At 45.8% G+C, this 20503-nt stretch overlaps 1 protein-coding gene across 3 annotated transcripts in view; it reads right to left on the bottom strand.

Annotated features, from left to right (window-relative positions):
• Positions 1-20503, bottom strand: part of SESN3 (sestrin 3) — a 75650-nt gene that overhangs the window by 23169 nt on the left and 31978 nt on the right. For 2 of the 3 annotated variants that reach the window (XR_006388201.1, XM_044284916.1), the window contains exon 2: positions 4627-4689. The exons of the other annotated variant lie outside the window; for it this stretch is intronic. Coding sequence is in view for 1 of the 2 variants with exons in the window: in XM_044284916.1 (XP_044140851.1) it covers positions 4627-4689 (63 nt within the window). In the remaining variant the exon portion in view is untranslated. The remainder of the gene's footprint in view (positions 1-4626; positions 4690-20503) is intronic. 3 annotated transcript variants of the gene reach the window in all.

Genomic DNA, 20503 nt, shown 5'->3' with positions numbered 1-20503 from the left:
CACACACACACACTCTCTCTCTCTCTCACACACACACACATCTCTTCTCTCTCTCACACACACACACATCTCTCTCTCTCTCCACACACACACACATCTCTCTCTCTCTCTCACACACACATCTCTCTCTCTCCTCACACACACATCTCTCTCTCTCTTCTCACACACACACACACATCTCTCTCTCTCTCTCTCACACACACACACATCTCTCTCTCTCTCTCTCACACACACACACATCTCTCTCTCTCTCTCTCTCTCTCTCACACACACACATCTCTCTCTCTCTCACACACACACATCTCTCTCTCTCTCTCTCTCTCATATCTCTCTCTCTCTCATATCTCTCTCTCTCTCATATCTCTCTCTCTCTCATATCTCTCTCTCTCATATCTCTCTCTCTCTCATATCTCTCTCTCTCTCATATCTCTCTCTCTCATATCTCTCTCTCTCTCATATCTCTCTCTCTCTCATATCTCTCTCTCTCTCTCATATCTCTCTCTCTCTCATATCTCTCTCTCTCTCATATCTCTCTCTCTCTCATATCTCTCTCTCTCTCTCATATCTCTCTCTCTCTCATATCTCTCTCTCTCTCATATCTCTCTCTCTCTCATATCTCTCTCTCTCATATCTCTCTCTCTCTCATATCTCTCTCTCTCTCATATCTCTCTCTCTCTCTCTCATATCTCTCTCTCTCTCTCTCTCTCATATCTCTCTCTCTCATATCTCTCTCTCTCATATCTCTCTCTCTCTCATATCTCTCTCTCTCTCATATCTCTCTCTCTCTCATATCTCTCTCTCATCTCTCTCTCTCTCTCATATCTCTCTATCCATCCATCTCATATCTATCTGATATATATCTGTCTAATATCTATCTATTCATCCATCATCTATGATGTATCAATTGATCTCTCCACCTAAATATCTAACATTATCCATCCTTCTAGATCTTTTTTTTTCACTAAAATAATCTGTCTACATTGCCTGAGAAAGGCCCAATAGTGCTGAAACACTGCATATGAACAGATGGCTGAACGAAAAGACTAACTTTTTTAAAAAAAAAATTTGAGTGCTGCCGATATACACCCTGATAGCAGATTATTAAATGTTCCATATTATTATAACCACGGGGAAAAAAAAAAAAAAACATTGGGGCCAAATTCCATCAATTTAGAGCGCCAACTAGGGGTCAGAGTTTAATTTTTCCGGCATACAGCTCCATAATCCCTGCCTCCCAGGCATGAGGCTAAATTATAATATTCTGACTGCCTGAAACCACCACTAGGGGGAGCTCCTGACTTATGAAGGCACACAGCTGCCATCCACTAGGGGGAGCTCCTGACTTATGAAGGCACACAGCTGCCATCCACTAGGGGGAGCTCCTGACTTATGAAGGCACACAGCTGCCATCCACTAGGGGGAGCTCCTGACTTATGAAGGCACACAGCTGCCATCCACTAGGGGGAGCTCCTGACTTATGAAGGCACACAGCTCCCAGTGATGTCAGTAATATAACTGCATCTGTAGCAGAAAAGGGCTGTGAAGAGTTTTCGGCATCACAGTAAATACACTTCACTGCCATGCTGGTGCAAATAGAGGGGAAAAAAACACCACTTTTTCAGCTGATCCAAAGCAAAGCAAAGCTGAATAAAATCAGAAAACAAGCTGCCGATCTGTTATTTGCGGGGCCTGCTGGCAAGCGAGTCGGTGTTCTTCAATGTACCGTGAACCCGCTGACTCATCAACCCCAGAAGAAATTCCTAAAACCCACTACAAAAGGCTGTGAGCAGACTCGGTTCTCTGCATGTGCTGGAGCTGAATGTATTGTACTGTTCCCTGGTATCAGCCACTCCAGCCGGGGGAGGGGCGTGACTTTATTGTCCCTCATCTGCCCCCCCCCCCCCATGATCAGGACTTCATGGAAAGCATCTGATAAAAAGTTAGTGGTGGGAGGGAGCACTTATTTTTTGGCATGTGAAGCGTGTGCGTTCATTAAATCTCCCTCCTCTCTCTTTTCATGCGGGGTTATTTTTAGTAAGAATGCAAACATGGAGCCTACGTTCCCCACCCGGCCTGAGATGCAAGCTCAGCAGCGCGCTCATTTTACCAGACAAACCCAGTGACCCCCGATCACGAGGAAACTGGAGAACATGAAAGAGATGGATGGGAAGATAAGCTCCAAGACTTCCCCGTACAACTGCGGGAAGCCGTCAGAAACTTTGGGGCTGCTAAAACTTCAGGTGGGGGTTGGCAGGAGTTTAAAGGGGCCACAGTGATTGGGCGAGCACGACGGCCTCTTCCTCTTCGGCCTAAGATGTCATGTCCGTTGATCATGTGACCTTTCTGGCGCTCAGTCCTATTCGAGTAAACAGGACTGAGCTGCAATACCAAGCGCGACCACTATACAATGTACGGCGCTGTGCTTGGTGAGCTGTAAAAAGGCTGCAGCCCTTGTCCCAGAAGTGGCCCCTAAAAGGCGGGCGTGTCGGGAATCACACCACCACAGAACCGAGGTTAATGGCCTATCCTGAGGATATTTCAGTCTCAGAAAAACCCTTTAACTTTCTAAAATACCGCCGTCTTAACCGGTGACTTCGGCATTATGCTGTGGAAGAACAGTTATAAGACACCGAGTCTGGGAGATGAACTGGTGGCGCGGGGCACGCACGCAGATGAACCTTGGGATAATACCAATACCCTTCATTGACCCCCGACCCAGTTTACCAGTGATGCCCATTTCATAGGTCCTGGAAATCTTTGACACTTTTTCCCCATTTCTATTACATAGAGAACCTAGAATGGCCTAAACCTGCACAGAGCCGGTCACTGTACACCCCACCGCCTCCGGGGGCGTGCCGGATATCTCCCTGGCTTCACATACACGCAAGATCTTCACCTATGAAGGGCGTGCAATGAACTAACGAGATGTCCTGCAGGTCCGGGGGATGGACACACAAGAATAAGGAGATTTTGTTTTCCTTCATGCTCATCCCTTTCCTGTTTCCTATTCCAAGTTCCTTCCTTATAAAAGCACAGAGAAAATGCCTCGTCATGGGGAAACTCCGAGGAAAATCCAACATAACATGGTAAATGATCCATCCATCTAATATCTACATATCTAATACTTCTGTGTATCAGATATGTATCTAATCTAATATCTATCCACCTATCGAACATCTGTCTGTCTCACATCTATCGATTATCTATCTATCTATATCTATCTAATATCTGTCTATCTATCTATCTATCTATCTAATATCTATCTGTCTATCTATCTATCTATCTAATATCTATCTAATATCTAGGACACCTATCTGTCTCTATCAATCAAGAAAAATGAAAACACAGCTGCACTGTCAGAGGTGAAGGAAAACTGGTGCAATCCCTCCCAGACCGTAGGCAATCAGTCCAATGGATAATCCAAAAACAAAAATGAGGCAGCACTAGTTCAAGAGAAGTGAAGATAGGAGGTGGACCTTTTTTTTTCACCCCACGCAAGGTTTCAGCCCTGCTCAACGAGGCTTGCCAAAGGTCTCATAGAGCAGGGCCGAAACGTTGTGTGGAGTGAATAAAGAAGGTCCACCTCCTATCTTCACTTCACTTGAACTAGTGCTGCCTCATTTTTGTTTTTGGATCATCTATCCATCTAATATCTATCTCTCATATCTATATGTATCTCATATCTATCTATATATCTTTCTATCTATCTATCTATCTATCTATCTATCTATCCATTTAGAAAGAAAGAAGATACAAAAGTTGGGCAGCACAGCAGTTGTGTTCCGCGGCCGAGAGCGGTCCGTGGTATGCCGGGCTGGATTCCTGTTCAGAGCAGGAGCGCACGGCGTCGTTGGTTGCTATGATGCCGTGCGCTTCATGCCGCCGCTGCACTACAGTAATACACTATACGAGGCATGAAGTGCACGGCGTCATAGCAACCAATGACGCAGTGCGCTCCTGCTCTGAACAGGAATCCAGCCCGGCATACCACGGACCGCTCTCGGCCGCGGAACACGGCCGTGTGCATTCGGCCTAACTTGTAGATGCAGAGTGCCATCGGCCGTATGGACGATCCACCACCAAGATATCAAATAGATAAGAAATTCTGCGGCACATCGAAGGCGTAAAAAACAAGTAGATACTTTTATTCACCAGACAGCGACGTTTCGGTCCACTTACTGGGACCTCTCTCGAAGCATTGAAAGGTCCCAGCAAGTGGACCGAAACGTCGCTGTCTGGTGAATAAAAGTATCTACTTGTTTTTTACACCTTGGATGTGCGGTGGAATTTCTTATCTACCTCACTTCCATCGGTCCCTATGTAGACTGGTCACATTCCATGACAGGACGACTATTCTAGAAGACCATTCTACATTGGTCCTGTCACACAGGCTTCACCGTATCCTTATCACATCTAACAATGTACACAGGAAGACAGACACAGGACCACGAGGACGGACAGACAGCAGCTCACACAGATGGCGTGTATAGATTGCTAGAATTGGTGATATAGATGATTAGTGGAGAAGCGATTGTCTTTATGATTTAGGTTTAGATCACATGGAGGAGGCCATGATTAAGAAGATGGCGTCTCCTCGCTGTATATGAAGCTGTTGAATGCATTTACCTCTTTCTCGGGGATATAGGCACTTGGTCCTCTTGATGGTTGGGATATTATGATTTTCTTATCCTAAAATGAAATGGATAACAGGGCTTATAAAATGCTGAATAATGTAAAGTGTCTAATCCGTCCTCTATGAAGTGACTCTGGGCCTTGTTCGCACCGTGGCCGCCGTTTTCGTTGTCAAGGGGATTGTCACCCAGCTTTGCTTAAAGGGGACCTCTTCTCTCTCCTCATGTTTTAGTAAATCGGTGTATTCACCACGAAATGATTCTGCAGCATTGTTACTTTTAACTCTGTATCATGATATTCCTCTGTTGTTCCTCCTGGAAACATATGACTAAATAGAAAACCGGTTGTGACCATTCCCCTTGTCAATGGGGTGTGTTCCGACATGAACCAATCAGTGCTGACAATGTCGGACTGTGTAGGGACGGACCCCTCTGACAAGGTGTCAATTTATTACTGCATGTCCAGGAAGAACAACAGAGGAACCACACAACTTTAACCCCTTTGGAGCCGTGCACCAGAATTTTGATTCCATGGAGAACAGAAGTAATATGTGCAGCAGACATGTCTGGAGAGCTGATGGGTCCTCAGAGTTAAAATTAGTAAAAAGGAGGCAGCACCACTCGTGGGTTGTATCTGGTATTGCAGCTCCGCCTCATTTATTGATTAGCAATATTTCTAATTAGTTTAATTCATATTTCTAATTCATCGCATACAACCCCACAATGGTTATCACTCAGCTTTGCCAGAAAAAATAAAACCAAGCAATATCAGAATTTTTTTTTTCAAAGGGGAAATCCTACCAAAAGTCCAGAAAGGCAGTTAATGGAGGTAATTTTAAGTGTTTTTTTTTCCATAAAAGAATACCCTTTCATCATTTTTCGCTTCCACGTGTCCACTGCCGATGCTGCTAATATGTACTGTGGAGATTCTAAACAATCAGCCTCCTTCCCCCTCTGGCAGCTGACAGTCCCTTCGTACTTCCCCTGCAGGAGCAGTCGTCTCAGCTGTACTGCAAAGGCTCTGCTCCTTTTTTATTGGCTGCCCTACATAGGATAACCATGCAGAGACCTGAGCATGTGTGACCACCAGCCCTCGGCTCAGTAGGTAGATGCGCACATTACTATACTCTTTGAACACCAGGTGGCGACATATTATGTATGTAAATGTCATAACTCTTTCCCTCTTTTCTTTTAATGAGTTTAAATACAAAATTAGTTTAGGACTTTGTGCTTTATTTTAATACATATAATTTAGGTGTCTTTATAGAAAATCTCGCTAAGAAGTGTGCTGTAATATTGGTGCTTACAAAGAACAAACTCGCCACTAGGTGACAATGACGAGGTCGGAAGCCGAGGGCTTTTTTCCACTGGTTGCTTTGCTTGCAGCTGTGGGTTGATTTTGTATATCTACTTAAAAGACACACAAAAGACATAAAAGGAACACAGATATAATGTATTACTAAGTGTGACAATATATCCTTACAAAGGAAAGGGTTGAAAAAATAAAAATAAATTAAAGAGGACCTATCACCACTCCTGACATTAAAGGGGTTTTCATATTGATGGCCTATCATAAGGATCGGTCATCAATATCTCGATGGGGTCGACATCTGGCACCCTCGCCGATCGCTGTCTTGCGAGGCCTATGACATCATGTTCATCGTTCACATGGCCTGGGAGCAGCTCAGTGAATGGGCCAGGGGTGCAATACCAAGCACGAAGCTGTGCTTGGTATGCGGTGAGGAGGCTGAAGCACCGCAGCTGATCGGCGGGTGTCCCAGAAAGTCCGACCTCCACTAATCGGATATTGATGACCTATCCTTAGGACAGGCCATCAATATAAAAATCCTGGACAACTTCTATAAAGTTCTGTCATGGAACTACTACCCCTAGCCTGCTTGCGTATGCTGGAAGTTATAGTGCCACACCAGCCTGACAACACATATTAGTCAACAGACCAAGATTTACCGATAACCGAATCGAAAGTAGGTGGAGGTTGCCCTAATTTGCAGCAAAAGGGGGGCAGGGCTTAAAATATTCTACAACGGGGGATTTAAAGTTGAAAAGTATGATAGCACCAAGACAGAACATACAGACTTCATACAGCTGTGGTCCCTGGTCAGATTCGAACCCAGGGCTCCGGCGCCGCAACGGTGATATCCCTGCTGCCGCTGGTTAGAAACTTCTACAGTAAGATAGCAAAAAATAAAAAATAAATAAAAGAAGATAAGATTTGGCATACAACAGGTCATTTAGGCCTGAGCAAACAACCACCATACAGTATACATGGCCTTTGGTGAACTTGATTTGGCCAGGGTGACTCAACGTGGTGGTTTAGGGGGACATAAAGAGGCCTGTGCCCGAATATCGCACCATGGTCTATCATCTATCTAAAAAAAAGAAGGGTGCATCCACTCTTCCAAATTAAAGGGGGTGTCCCACTTGTTAGAAGGGTGCCTTGACAATAGCTAAATCACAAGGTGTCCACCTGCTGGAACCTCCGGCGATCAGGCATACTCTGTGGTAGTAAATGATTTTCCTGCAGCGCCACCACAGGAGAAATTAAGTATTACGTGTCCATTCCAACCAAAGACAGGTCCTCCTGAAATAGAGACGCTCTTTTGTGATCCTGATCAAAGGACCCCCCTCTTAACTATGAATTTTCCGATAGAACCTCACATATTTTTCCTGTTTGCAGACAGCTCATTGACCCATTCATCTCCTTGGGGCCATGCATCCACATCCACATCAGTGTGGATCCGTTTTTTGTTTTGTTTTTTTCTTCCGTACGTTATAGAACATGTCCTATACTTGTCAGTTTTAGCCTTTCTTTCGATGGGAGTGACAAAGCCACGGAACGCACACGGATCAGAATGCAGACACGGTCATGTGCATGAGGCCTCATCCTGGAAACCCGTAATGGTCCCAACTCTAGGACATTAAAGGAACGATACAAGAAGACACGTCTATTGGAGGGATCTGGGTGTCACATTGGAAAGAGCGCCCACTTTTGTCCATGGCGGTGGCTGGTACAGAGTCATTCTAGTGAATGCAATACCAGACACTGAAGTGGCGATGATGTAATGATAGGAGGAACTTTTAGGGGCCAGAATCCAATTTGCACCCCCAAATCCCCTGCAATGGAAGGAGCTAGGTGAAAGGTTCTGAAATCATGCGACAGGGCAGAGTTTCCCAGGACGTGTTTGTGCACAGGTCACCAGCTGCTGCACCCGACGTTTCGCCCCAGGACATGCACTATTGGATGACAGGGACACACCTTCCTGTTTACATGTGGGGAAAAAAGTGCAGTGTCCTGGAATGACCTCTGACCCCAGGTCGTCTCGCAATCGGCAGCTCTGGCTGCTAACAAGGACCCGAGATAATAACGTGGTGTGTAAGCCCCTGTCATACAGGCACTGATAAAGGCCCTTACCACCATGACTTGCAGGATTCTCTATAACGGAAAAACTGCTCCCCTACGAACAAATAGATAGGACCTGGCAGGTGCTGGATAATCAAATGTTCTGGATCATCAGACACCTAAAATATATAAACCTACATGATTACCTCATGGACATCTTGCTGTGCTTTTTTCATTTTTTTTTCTTTCAATTTGGACTCTCCTGACCCGTTTTCACCATGTAAACCAATCACTGTGGTTTGTTTCCATTCTGTAGGTAGCACTTCCTGCTGCTGTACCCAACCAAACCCATGATGCACTTCTCCTTCCTCTGCCACAACCCCAGCCTCGCCCCTAGTTTATAGCTCCTCCCACCCAGCTAGTAACATAGACACTCCCCTATCACTGCCCCGCCCATGGACATAACTTCGCAGGAAATAAGAAAGGGCTACATGGACATGGTCATGTGACCACAGCACAGAACGGAAAATAGGAGCGATAAAGGGAAAATAAATAAGTTACAGATCTTCAAAAAATATGATTTTAAAGGATGTTAAGGCAAACTGGAAAACCCCTTTAAATTTTACTTTTATTGTCAAATAGCTAATGACAGCTTTTGGAGGTGTATGGGCCTCTTATCTCTGTCCATATTATCCTGGACTATGAGAAATTCTGCACCACTTGGTGCTACATTTATAAGACCACACAAGATGAGCTGCCTTAAAATGACAGCAGTGATAAAATGCTCTTTTAGGGCCAAAGTTCTCTACATATACTGCAGGTTGGGGGGGGGGGGGTCGCACTGTCCTCATGTTGCTTTAGAGTATTCGAGTGTGGGGTGGGGGGTGGGGGGGGATGTTTAAATGGCTTAGGAACGTAGAGAAACCATTCTAGAAGTCTCCAAGATGACGACCAACAGAAACAGGATATGAGGAGAAAATCACCACTATTAATACGATCAGGGAGACGCTCATAAAGGCCTCGAGATCAGGGAGACGCTCAAAGCCCTCGAGATCAGGGAGACGCTCATAAAGCCCTCGAGATCAGGGAGACGCTCATAAAGCCCTCGAGATCAGGGAGACGCTCATAAAGCCCTCGAGATCAGGGAGACGCTCATAAAGCCCTCGAGATCAGGGAGACGCTCATAAAGCCCTCGAGATCAGGGAGACGCTCATAAAGCCCTCGAGATCAGGGAGACGCTCATAAAGCCCTCGAGATCAGGGAGACGCTCATAAAGCCCTCGAGATCAGGGAGACGCTCATAAAGCCCTCGAGATCAGGGAGACGCTCATAAAGCCCTCGAGATCAGGGAGACGCTCATAAAGCCCTCGAGATCAGGGAGACGCTCATAAAGCCCTCGAGATCAGGGAGACGCTCATAAAGCCCTCGAGATCAGGGAGACGCTCATAAAGCCCTCGAGATCAGGGAGACGCTCATAAAGCCCTCGAGATCAGGGAGACGCTCATAAAGCCCTCGGGATCAGGGAGACGCTCATAAAGCCCTCGGGATCAGGGAGACGCTCATAAAGCCCTCGGGATCAGGTAGGCGCTCATAAAGCCCTCGGGATCAGGTAGGCGCTCATAAAGCCCTCGGGATCAGGGAGGCGCTCATAAAGCCCTCGGGATCAGGGAGGCGCTCATAAAGCCCTCGGGATCAGGGAGGCGCTCATAAAGCCCTCGGGATCAGGTAGGCGCTCATAAAGCCCTCGGGATCAGGTAGACGCTCATAAAGCCGCCCTCGGGATCAGGTAGACGCTCATAAAGCCCTCGGGATCAGGTAGACGCTCATAAAGCCCTCGGGATCAGGTAGACGCTCATAAAGCCCTCGGGATCAGGTAGACGCTCATAAAGCCCTCGGGATCAGGTAGACACTCATAAAGCCCTCGGGATCAGGTGGATGCTCATAAAGCCCTCGGATAGGGTTATAAAAAACAAAACAAAAAAACAGACAGCCATACTTCAGCACGTGAGAGAATGTTTGCCAGTATTTAATCAGAAAGGATTCTGGGAGTGGAAACTTGTACAGCTCAGATTAGCGGCAGGGAAGTCAGAGTTTTGCTCTGATCTGAGGGGGCTGTGATAACGGAGGGGCTCTCACAATACAGATACAGGCCGCCGATCAGTATGATAGCGCTGCAGAAACGGGAGGCCGGAACCCATTACTTCCATCACCTTAGCCTTGGTCTTGTCAGAATTAGCAGATATAACTCAATGGCTTCTGGGAGTAACAGATCTTCTGGCATGGTTTAACCCTTACAGTGAGGACTATAACTGAGGCAGACATCGGAAAAATGGACGTTAAAATAAGTTGCACAGGTCGAATCAAAAGTTATAGGGCCACCAAATGGCCGGGTCACCATGCTGTGATAGTCGCATGCCACCAAGACCTCGCCCACAGGCGAGGATTTCAAAGAGCGCGTTGATCGGCTGCAAGATTTCGCATGTTAATACCGCCGTTTTACCGACAAAGATTCATAACTATGTTAATGGGTGCACCGTTCTTTGGATAAAACTGGGGGGTTACTGGCAAAATTGTCCAAATGATCACAAATTTACGAAACTGTCTAAAACTAATACGGCCTTTGTTCCCCATAGCAACAAATTAGAGATGAACAAAAAAATTCTACAGAATCGATTGGTCCAATCAGCAGGGCTTCTTCATTCCAAGCCCTGCTGATTGGACGAATCGATTCTGTAGTATCTTTTCGCTCATCTCTACAACTAATCACGGCACAGCTTGGACTTTCCAAGAGCAGAATACAAAATGAAAGCTGCGCTGCGACTGGTTGCCATGGGCTATATGGGCAGTTTTTCCTATTAGAGTTTCATAAATCTGCCCTGTGTGCACACCCCGTGGTTGCGGTTGAATGTGACTACCTGGGCGTGCAAACCCAGCGAACTGATAAAGGCTACATGCACACAAATGTGATTCGTTTCCGTGTCCGTTTCGTCTTTTTGTGTGGATAGGAGGCAGACCCATTCATTTCAACGGGCCTGCCAAGAATGTGGACAGCATACCGTGTGCTATCCGCATCCGTATGTCCGTTCTGTAGCCCCGCAAAAAAAATTGAGCATGTCCTATTCTTGTCCGTTTTGCATTTTTACAATGGATCCGCAAAAAAAAACAACCCCAAAAAAAGGATGACATATGGACGTCACAATTTGCGGACCGCAAAACACATACGGTCGTGTGCATGTAGCCAAAGGCTGTGAAAAAAAATATGAAAAAATAATCGCCCAACATTTCCCACTTTTGTAATATATCTGCCTCTGAGGCAGATTTACGGCCCAAAACCAAATCTGTGCTTGTGGCCCATAGCAACCAATCACAGCGCAGCTTTCATTTTTCAAGAGCAGAATATAAAATGAAAGCTGCGCTGTGATTGGTTGCTATGGGCAAACCTACAGTTTCCCTTTTAGACAAGTCTATAAATGTCTTTGGGGGGGGGGGGACTTATCAAAACTCGTGAAACAGAGAACAGGTTTAGTTGCCCCTAGCCACCAATCAGATTCCATCTTTAATTTTCCAAAATGGCTCTGAAAAATAAATGTGGATTCTGATTGGTTGCTATGGGCAACTAAGCCAGTTTTTCTTTCCTTTAGGCCTCATGCACACGACTGTTGTTGTGTTCCGTGTCCATTGTTCCGTTTTCCGTTAGTTTTTTCGGACCCATAGACTTTCAGTGGGTCCGTTGAAAACTCGGCTAATGCACCGTTTGTCATCCGCGTCCGTGATCCGTGGTTCCAGTCCGTCAAAAAAATATAACCTGTCCTATTTTTTTCACGGAAAACGGTTCGCGGACCCATTCAAGTCAATGGGTCCATGAAAAAACGGGGAGGCACACAAGATTGTCATCCGCGTCGGTCGTGTGCAACAACGGTCGTGTGCATGAGGCCTTACAGTTTTGATATATGTCCCCTTTTGAATTTTTCCATATATATTTATATATATTTATACACACACACCTATATAGATATACCTGGAAACCATCAACAAGCTGCAATTTGTATCTATTAGTCATTTGGATATCACTCTCTTCGTTTGCGCACAGCCCGACTCGGTATTCAAAGCGTGACATAATTAGAATAAAAAAATTCCCATAAACAACACCCATCCTACCTGCTGACAGTTTCCATGGAAAATGAGCTTTGTACAGCTCAAAAATGCTAAAAATCAAGAAAGGGAAACAAAGATATATTACTAGGGTTTTAAGCCAATGCAGATAACTGATCCAACAAATTATTATTTTTTTAAATAATAATAAAAAGATAGTATCATACAGTATATACACCAGTAGATGCGGTTAGACAGGAAGCACCTGCTTCAGCTATGTGTGACCGTGTCAGCATTGTGGGCGCAGGTCTGTACGCTCTGTACTGTTAGGCCTCTTTCACACGGGCATCATGTTTTTTGCACAGATAAGATGCGGGTGCGTTGCGGTAAAAAAAAAAAAAAAGCGATTTTTCCGCGCGAGTGCAAAACATTGCAATGCATTTTGCAAATGCTAATATCAGCCGCACTGTTATCACACAAACTGCTGTAGAGTCAGGGACGTCGGATAGCGGGCTACATGCCTTTTTCCCTGAAGAGCTCATTAGTGTTCTTCCCCTTCCAAAAAAGAAAATATAGATGTGATCCTAAGAAAATCCGAGCACTAGGCCTCCGAGGTTTATGAGAACTGCACTATCCTCTGCATTACGAAGAGGCATAGTCAGCCTAACAGTTATTCCTTCCCGCCCACCTCTCTCCACACACATGCATTCTGGGCTCAGCCAAGCATGCATGTGTTCTCAATAGAAATGAGCTCTTAGCAAGCTCTGCCTCTGAGGCCACCAGATGTCAGATATCCTACAAGTCAATGGTTGACCTTTTAAACCGGTTTCAAGACATGACTTGGACAATAACTAAGCCAGCAACTCATCTGCAGACAGCTGTTTTGGGGGGGGATTGCCTCTCATCAGAGCAGAGAGCTCTAGCTTCACAAGGTCAGGATTTGGGAATACCATATCTCCTTATGGACACCGCCTAATGAGCGTAAGGAGTCTTACAAGCCAGGCAATGCTCCTCAGTTATTCTGGGATGAGGGGCAATCAGCCCAAAACAGCTGTCTGCAGATGAGATGCTGGCTTAGTTTTTATCAAAGGCCTTTTTTAAAAGATTGACCATGTACTTATAGGATAGCTGCCTTACATCTGGTGGCATTAGAGGTAGAGCTTGTTAAGAGCTTAACTGTATCCCTTTCTTACCAGAATTCCAGGAGTGTTTTCTGGCCCATAAGACTCCTCGCGCAGAATCTGTGCTCTCCATAAGGAGATCTAGTACGTCTCAAATTGTGTTTTCAATAGTAAGAATCTGGCACAGTCTAATGTCTTGAGAACCAAAAAAAAAAACATAGACCAAAATTATACTGGAATATTTTGTAGGATGTCTTGAAGCTCCTCAGAGAGAAGGCATCTGCCGGTGGTTCTGGTGAACCTTCTCTGGCACCAATGATTGGGGGTAAATTCTAAGCGATCTACTGTATGTGGTGCGATGGGCAGGGCTGCATTACTATTTAGTCTTTTATTTAATTTGCAATCTTAATAATAATGGCCGCTGTGGACAATTAATTCCAAATTCTGTGCTAGATGGGCCCAACAGCAAAGCTTAAGATGGGGCCCCACTGAACCATGATCACAAAAAGCTAATGACTATTTTGGTCTCCCCACTTTGCCATATACATTCTGAACAAGCACAGAAATAACACATGTAGTGATGTCACAGCGCTCAAATAATCTATTCCATGATGTCATAGTATAGGATAAGGCACAAACTGATGCCACAATTAACAAATAGATAATGCACAAAGTGGTGTCGCAGAATAGAGATTGCACACACTAATGTCAAAGCACAGGTACAATGCACACAGGGATGTCACAGCGCAGCGGTAATTAACACAGAGATGTCATGGTCCAATGATGATGCCTATAGTGATGTCAGAGCGCACAGAAAATCTACTCCGTGATGTCATAAGGATAATGAACATACAGTAATTATTTCACAGTGAGCACATGGACAATGCACAGTAATGCCACACCACAGATATGATGCACAGTGATGTCAAAGAATAGGCCAAAGCACACAGTGATGTCACAGTGCATGGATAATATATTACACGCAGCGATGTCACAGTCCAGGGATAATAAACACAGTGATGTCACCGTACAGGGGTAATAAACACAGTGATGTCACAGTACAGGGATAATAATCACAGTGATGTCACAGTCCAGGGATAATAAACACAGTGATGTCACAGTCCAGGGATAATAATCACAGTGATGTCACAGTCCAGGGATAATAATCACAGTGATGTCACAGTCCAGGGATAATAAAACACAGTGATGTCACAGTACAGGGATAATAAATACAGTGATGTCACAGTCCAGGGATAATAAACACAGTGATGTCACAGTACGGATATAATAAACAGTGATGTCACAGTACAGGGATAATAAACACAGTGATGTCACAGTACAGGGATAATAAACACAGTGATGTCACAGTACAGGGATAATAAACACAGTGATGTCACAGTACAGAGATAATAAACACAGTGATGTCACAGTACAGAGATAATAAACACAGTGATGTCACAGTACATGGATAATAAGTGATGTCACAGTAACGCCCCTGCACCTTACTGCTGTGTGATAATGGACCTTTAGTTGTTGGGCCCACTGCTATGCCCGCTACCCTGGTAGCTCTGCCCATGGGGTCAGGGTCTATGAGCTGGACTCTACAATACCTCAGATGAAGAATACCGCAGGACTCGGCACATCTGCGCGCACAGCTTTGCTTAGTTCATATAAACTGTATAAAACAAGCCGTGTTATCGGGAAGCAGATTAGGCCGTATCAGCAAATTGGCGGCTGATAGATACAATGTAAGAGCCAGCGCGGACTGAGCGCCACAGTCAGAGGACTATCACAGCTCCAAACAGTGGTTATCTGGAGGTCAACAGGAACAAGGCCTGAACATATGGGATGTTCCTGAAAGGACTACTACAAGGGGGCTAGCCTGATGTCAGATGGGACACATTCAGGAACACCCAATGATTTTCACTTCAGAAACCTGCTGAACCCCGATGACATCTGGAGCAGTTCCTTTAAAGGGGTCATCTCACCTCATCAAATGGCCCTTCTATCACTTAAAGTCCATCTGTCAGCAGATTTGTCCCTATGACACTGACCTGTTCCATGTGCACTTGGCAGCTGAAGGCATCTGTGTTGGTCCCGTGTCCATATGTGCCTGCATTGCTGAGAGAAATTAAGGTTTAATATGTGCAACGGGGGCGTTGCCTTTACTTTCACATCCTCTGCTCTCTCTGCACTTTGACAGGGTCAGGCACTGTACACATGATCATACCTGGCCCTGTCAATTAAAGTGCAGGGAGCACCGCAGTTGCAGAGAGAGCAGAGCCTCTAGGTGTAATGGTAACGCCCCCTTTGCTCCTAGAAGCTCATTTGCATATAATAAAATATATTTTTTCTCAGTAATGCGGACACATATGAACACGGGGCCAACACAGATGCCTTCAGCTGCCAAGCGCACATGCAACAGTTTTCATAGGTGCAAAACTGCTGACAGATGCCCTTTAATGCTGCCATCTCTTAATACTGTGCCATAGGGTAAACTCAAAGCCAAAAGGGTTTCTTGGATATTGTGTAACGGTTGGCATACTTAGATGTGTGCTGTGACTATTTATATAGGTTTTCGAAATCCCATCAGGCGGCTTAACTTCTCTCTTTCTGACCACATCTCCTTTTCAGAGCGGCTGCTGCTGTTTTTAGCATTATGTGGCTCATCTTGAAATGCGGTATACATACAGAGCAGAGGCAGAAGAGACAACAGCAATGGGAGACAATTTAAAGTGGACCTCCAGTTTAAAAGAACAAATTTATTATTATTTATTTATTTTTTATCCCATTAGCTGGGCCATGTACAGAACACTTACCTGGCTCCCTCCTTTTCAGCTGCACATCTACCGGTTCCCGGCCGCACCGCTTCTCACACTGTCCGTCCGTAGTCCAATACATCAACTGGTTGTCCAGCCCTGCTCTTCGATTGGCCAGCACTGTTCACGTGAGCAGCAGGGAGTGTTTTGGACTACCACATGCACAGTACGCACCAAGTAGTCAGAGAAGTGGCGCGGCCGTCTTGGATGGCAGAAGAGGAGGCCGGGAATCAGTGGATCTGCAGCTGAGAAGATGGAAAGGAGGACACCAGGTAAGTGTTCTGTTCGCAGCCAGGTTAATGTGAATTCTTTAGCTCGTAATCAAGCACAAGGTCGCTTAATAAGGGGGTTAGCTCACTAGAAGCACAAGATAAATGTCATTTAAGGGGTTCTGCCAGGTGTCGGACTGATCTTGAGGATAGGTCATTAATATAAAAAGCCCAGAGAACCCCTTTAAAGGGGATGTCCCACAGAAAATATTCTACAGTTTCCACACCAGCACCTGGATCTCTGAATACATTTATAATCGCATGGAATTAAAAAATTATTATTGCTACTGAATTATTCAATAAAATGCATCTGTATAGCGCCACCAGCTGTTTGTTCTTTTTCTTATTTCTTTGTCCGGCTCATAGAGATGGCCGCACATGCTCAGTTTCATACTTCAACTGCCTCCTGAGCTGTGATAGGGAGAGAGCTGCCAGCAGAAAGCACACTCCCCTTGAGCTGCTAGCAGAATGGACACGCCCCTTGAGCCGCCAGCAGAAAGGACACGCCCCTTGAGCCGCCAGCAGAAATGACACGCCCCTTGAGCCGCCAGCAGAAAGGACACTCCCATTGAGCTGCTAGCAGAAAGGACACGCCCCTTGAGCTGCCAGCTTGATACAAATCTGGCAGAGCAATGAATGAGGAGATCTCTGGATCCATGTGAGGTACAGGGCTGGTTCTAGCTTTGTTAGAAAGAGATTTCAGTTTACTATATGATGTAGGGCAGTAAACGATTCTTTTAGAAATAGAGTATTCTACCGATTAATTGAGTATTCTAATAAGAAAAAATGAATTAATAGACTGTTTCCCTTTATAAAAACTCATCAGACCCTCTGCCATCAGTCCCCAACACCCTTTGTCCCCACTGTGCGATCAGCCCTAGTGCATCAGTTCCCCAGTGCCATCAGCTCCACTATCCCCCAGTGCCACCAGCTTGCCCCCTCACTGCCACCAGCTGCCACCAGCTTGCCCCCCAGTGCCACCAGCTTGCCCCCCAGTGCCATCAAGGCATACGCTGTGGAGCAGCAGCATGCCTGGTAGATGACAGCTACCACAATAAGCTGCATAACCCACATACCGCAGTAAACTGGCACCGAGTCCTGATCCCAGCAGGACATAAAGTGCCACCTAGACTGTAAGTCTCGCCCCCTCCTCTGCACCAGTGTGACCTGTCATGTCATCCTCCAGTGCCAGCACATGGTACCAGCAGTGGCTGGCATCACCTGTTACACCAGACCCATTCCCCAGGCTCCTCACCTCCTTGATGTTATCCCGCTTCTGCCTGACATCAGGATCCGCAGGCTCCTTGCCCACCACTCCGATAGGCTCTTTGAAGGGCCGGGGATTTAACCTGCCTGCGGCCGTGCCCCTGCCCTGCGCCCGCAGCCGGTCATTCTCCTCCTGGATCTCCCCCTTGATGTGCTCGGGCGGCCGGTTCAGCGTGTCCTTGGCTTCCTCTCATGTTCCTCCCGGATCCGGGCGGCTGGCGAGGCGACCCCTGTCCTCTTCATCCTGCAGCCCAGGACCAAAGGGGGTGCGCTGCGGAGCAGGCTGCTGGAAGAACACTCCACACTGAAAGGCAGCAGACTGCCGACCGGCATGGCCGCTGGACGCGCGCACAAAGTTTCCCTCAGCGGAGTGCAGCGCGGTGCGGGCAGGTGGGTGAGTAATAGCAAGCGCTTCACTCCCGCTCCGTGGTCACATGACACAAATGAATCCTCAATGTAAATAATTTGCAGAGGATTTTTTTGTGTTTGATTCAATTGAGCAATCGTTTCAGCCCTACTATGATGCCTGATTTAAATTTTTTACATTAGTCATGGGAGAACCCCTTTAATAAAAATCATTTTGGGTTACATATTATTCATTACATTTTATTATTTTTGGGGGAAATTGAAAAAAAAAAAAATAAATAATAATAATAATAATAATAGCATTATCTTTTTTTCCTTTTTTCACTTGATTCTCCATGTAAATAACATAACTATCCTTAGGCTAGGCCATCAATTTCAGGCACATTCCAGCAGCCAGTAGGTAGGATCGGCGGGATTATCCCCTTAAAGGGGTTATCCCATGATTAATGTAAAAAATGAAAATCAGACATCGTATAGTACATGACAATCTTTTTCTAACAAAGCTAGAACCAGCCCTGGACCTCACATGGGTCCGGAGATCTCCACATTCATTGCTCTGCTTGAATGTAGGAGGAGTGTCCTTTCTGCTGCAGCTCAATGGGCGTGTCCATTCTGCTGCTGCTCTTTCCCTACCACAGCTCAGGAGGCAGTTGAAAGATTAAACTGAGCATGTGCGGCCATCTCAGTGAGCCGGACAAAGAAATAAGAAAAAGAACAAACAGCAGGTGGCGCTATACAGAGTTCAGTGAATAACTCAGTGGCTGTACAAAATTTTTAATTACATGCAATTACAAAAGTATTCAGGCCGGGTAACCATGTCATCTACATACTTAGCTACAGCTCATAATAGGGGGGGGTCTGACAACCCCTTTAATAAGGCTAGTTCATGTTATTACCCGTTCTTTCATAGCCTTACGAAACGAGACAGCAGAGTCCTCGCCCGCAAAGCAATGTATCGCCCCCATACAGGTCGTACGTAGCGTACAAAATGTTCCATCACAAAGCGGAGCTTGTTTCTTCATGTGGTTTGCTTCAGAAGTGAAATGAGTCAGCTACCTGTCCCAGGTCAGAGCCCATCTAGTGGAAGAGCGTGCAGAGCGAATTAACCCCTAAGTGCTCAGTGACCCCACATCCAAAAACTGCAAGAAGCCTCAGTGAAGGTGCAATTCTATAGAAAGTTACTGCTGTTCTATAGTGTTATAAGTAATACAGCAGAGATAGACAGCCGGTCAGTGGGCTTGAAAAGTGACAACCTTTCATTTGAAAGAGAAACGTGCTTAACACAGTTGTCATAGCCCTTCTCCCCCCCCTCCTCCCAGGATAAAGTGAATATAAAACTTCTAAAAAAAATAATTTAAAGGGGATGTCCCATGAAAAATATTCTACAGTTTTCAAAAAACGATCTGAATACTTTAGTAATTGCATGTAATAAAAAATGTAATATAGCCACTATCTGTACAGCGCCTCCTGCTGTCCATTATTCTTTTCCTCATTTCTCTGTCCACCTCACCAACATCATTGAAGTGGACACACATGCTCAGTTCCATCCTTCAACTGCCACCAGGTGGATCTAATATAAAAAGCAGTGAATGTTACAGGGAGAGAACTGCAGAAGAAAGGACACACCCTGGAGCAGTGATAGGGACAGAGCTGCAGCTGAACGGATATGCCCCCAGAGTTGTGTGATAAATGGCTGCAGTAAACAGTACATGACCCTTGAGCTCTGCCAGGGGGAGATCTGCAGCTGAAAGGACACAAACCCCTGAGTTGAGCTAGTGAGAAAGCTGCAGCAGAAAGGGAACAACCCCTGAGCTGAGATAGGGAGGGCATCCCCTAAGCTGTGATAGGGACAGAGCTGCAGCATACAGGACACATACCCTCAGCTGAGATAGTGAGAGAGCTGCAGCAGAAAGGACACCCCCTGAGCTGTGATTGGGACAAAGCTGCAGCATACAGGACACATACCCTCAGCTGAGACAGCGGGAGAGCTGCAGCAGAAAGGACACCCCCTGAGCTGCGATAGGGAGAGAGCTTTAGTTAAGGGGACACACCCTGAGCTGCAATAGCGAGAAAGCTGCAGCAGAAAGGACACGCCCCATAAAATTTGATGCTCCTTTTCTTCCTGATGCTAAAAAATGGAGTCAGCAGGCAGGCCAGCACAACTCCTGGAACAGGACTCAGACGTCCTCCATGGAGGAGGCCATAATACTTCAGAAATGATCGGCCGCTCTCCTCCTTCTAGAGCATGTCTACAATAGAGCGTTTCTGAGTAAGCACTTGGGTGAAGAAAGCACAATCTCTGGCTTACGACTGCCGCTATCACATGGACATACGAGGAGATGTCACATGAGCCATTAAGCCAGAGAGGCCTCAGGAGATCCTGGGACTGATAAAAAAAATATATATTTTAAAAATTAAAAACTTAGTACATCCAGAAGACAGCACAAAACCCAACCCCATGACTGGAGACCGGCGCTGGCGGAACGCCACAAGGATTTTGCCTTTTCAGGATTATCGAAGCTATCACAGCATGTGAACTTTTAATATCGCTCTCTTTGTGCAATCTGAACTCTTGGCAT

The sequence above is a fragment of the Bufo gargarizans genome, chromosome 3 (genome assembly GCF_014858855.1).
Source record: "Bufo gargarizans isolate SCDJY-AF-19 chromosome 3, ASM1485885v1, whole genome shotgun sequence".
Taxonomy (NCBI): domain Eukaryota; kingdom Metazoa; phylum Chordata; class Amphibia; order Anura; family Bufonidae; genus Bufo; species Bufo gargarizans.
Note: the sequence above shows the minus strand (reverse complement) of the source record. Positions and strands in the feature narration are given on the sequence as shown.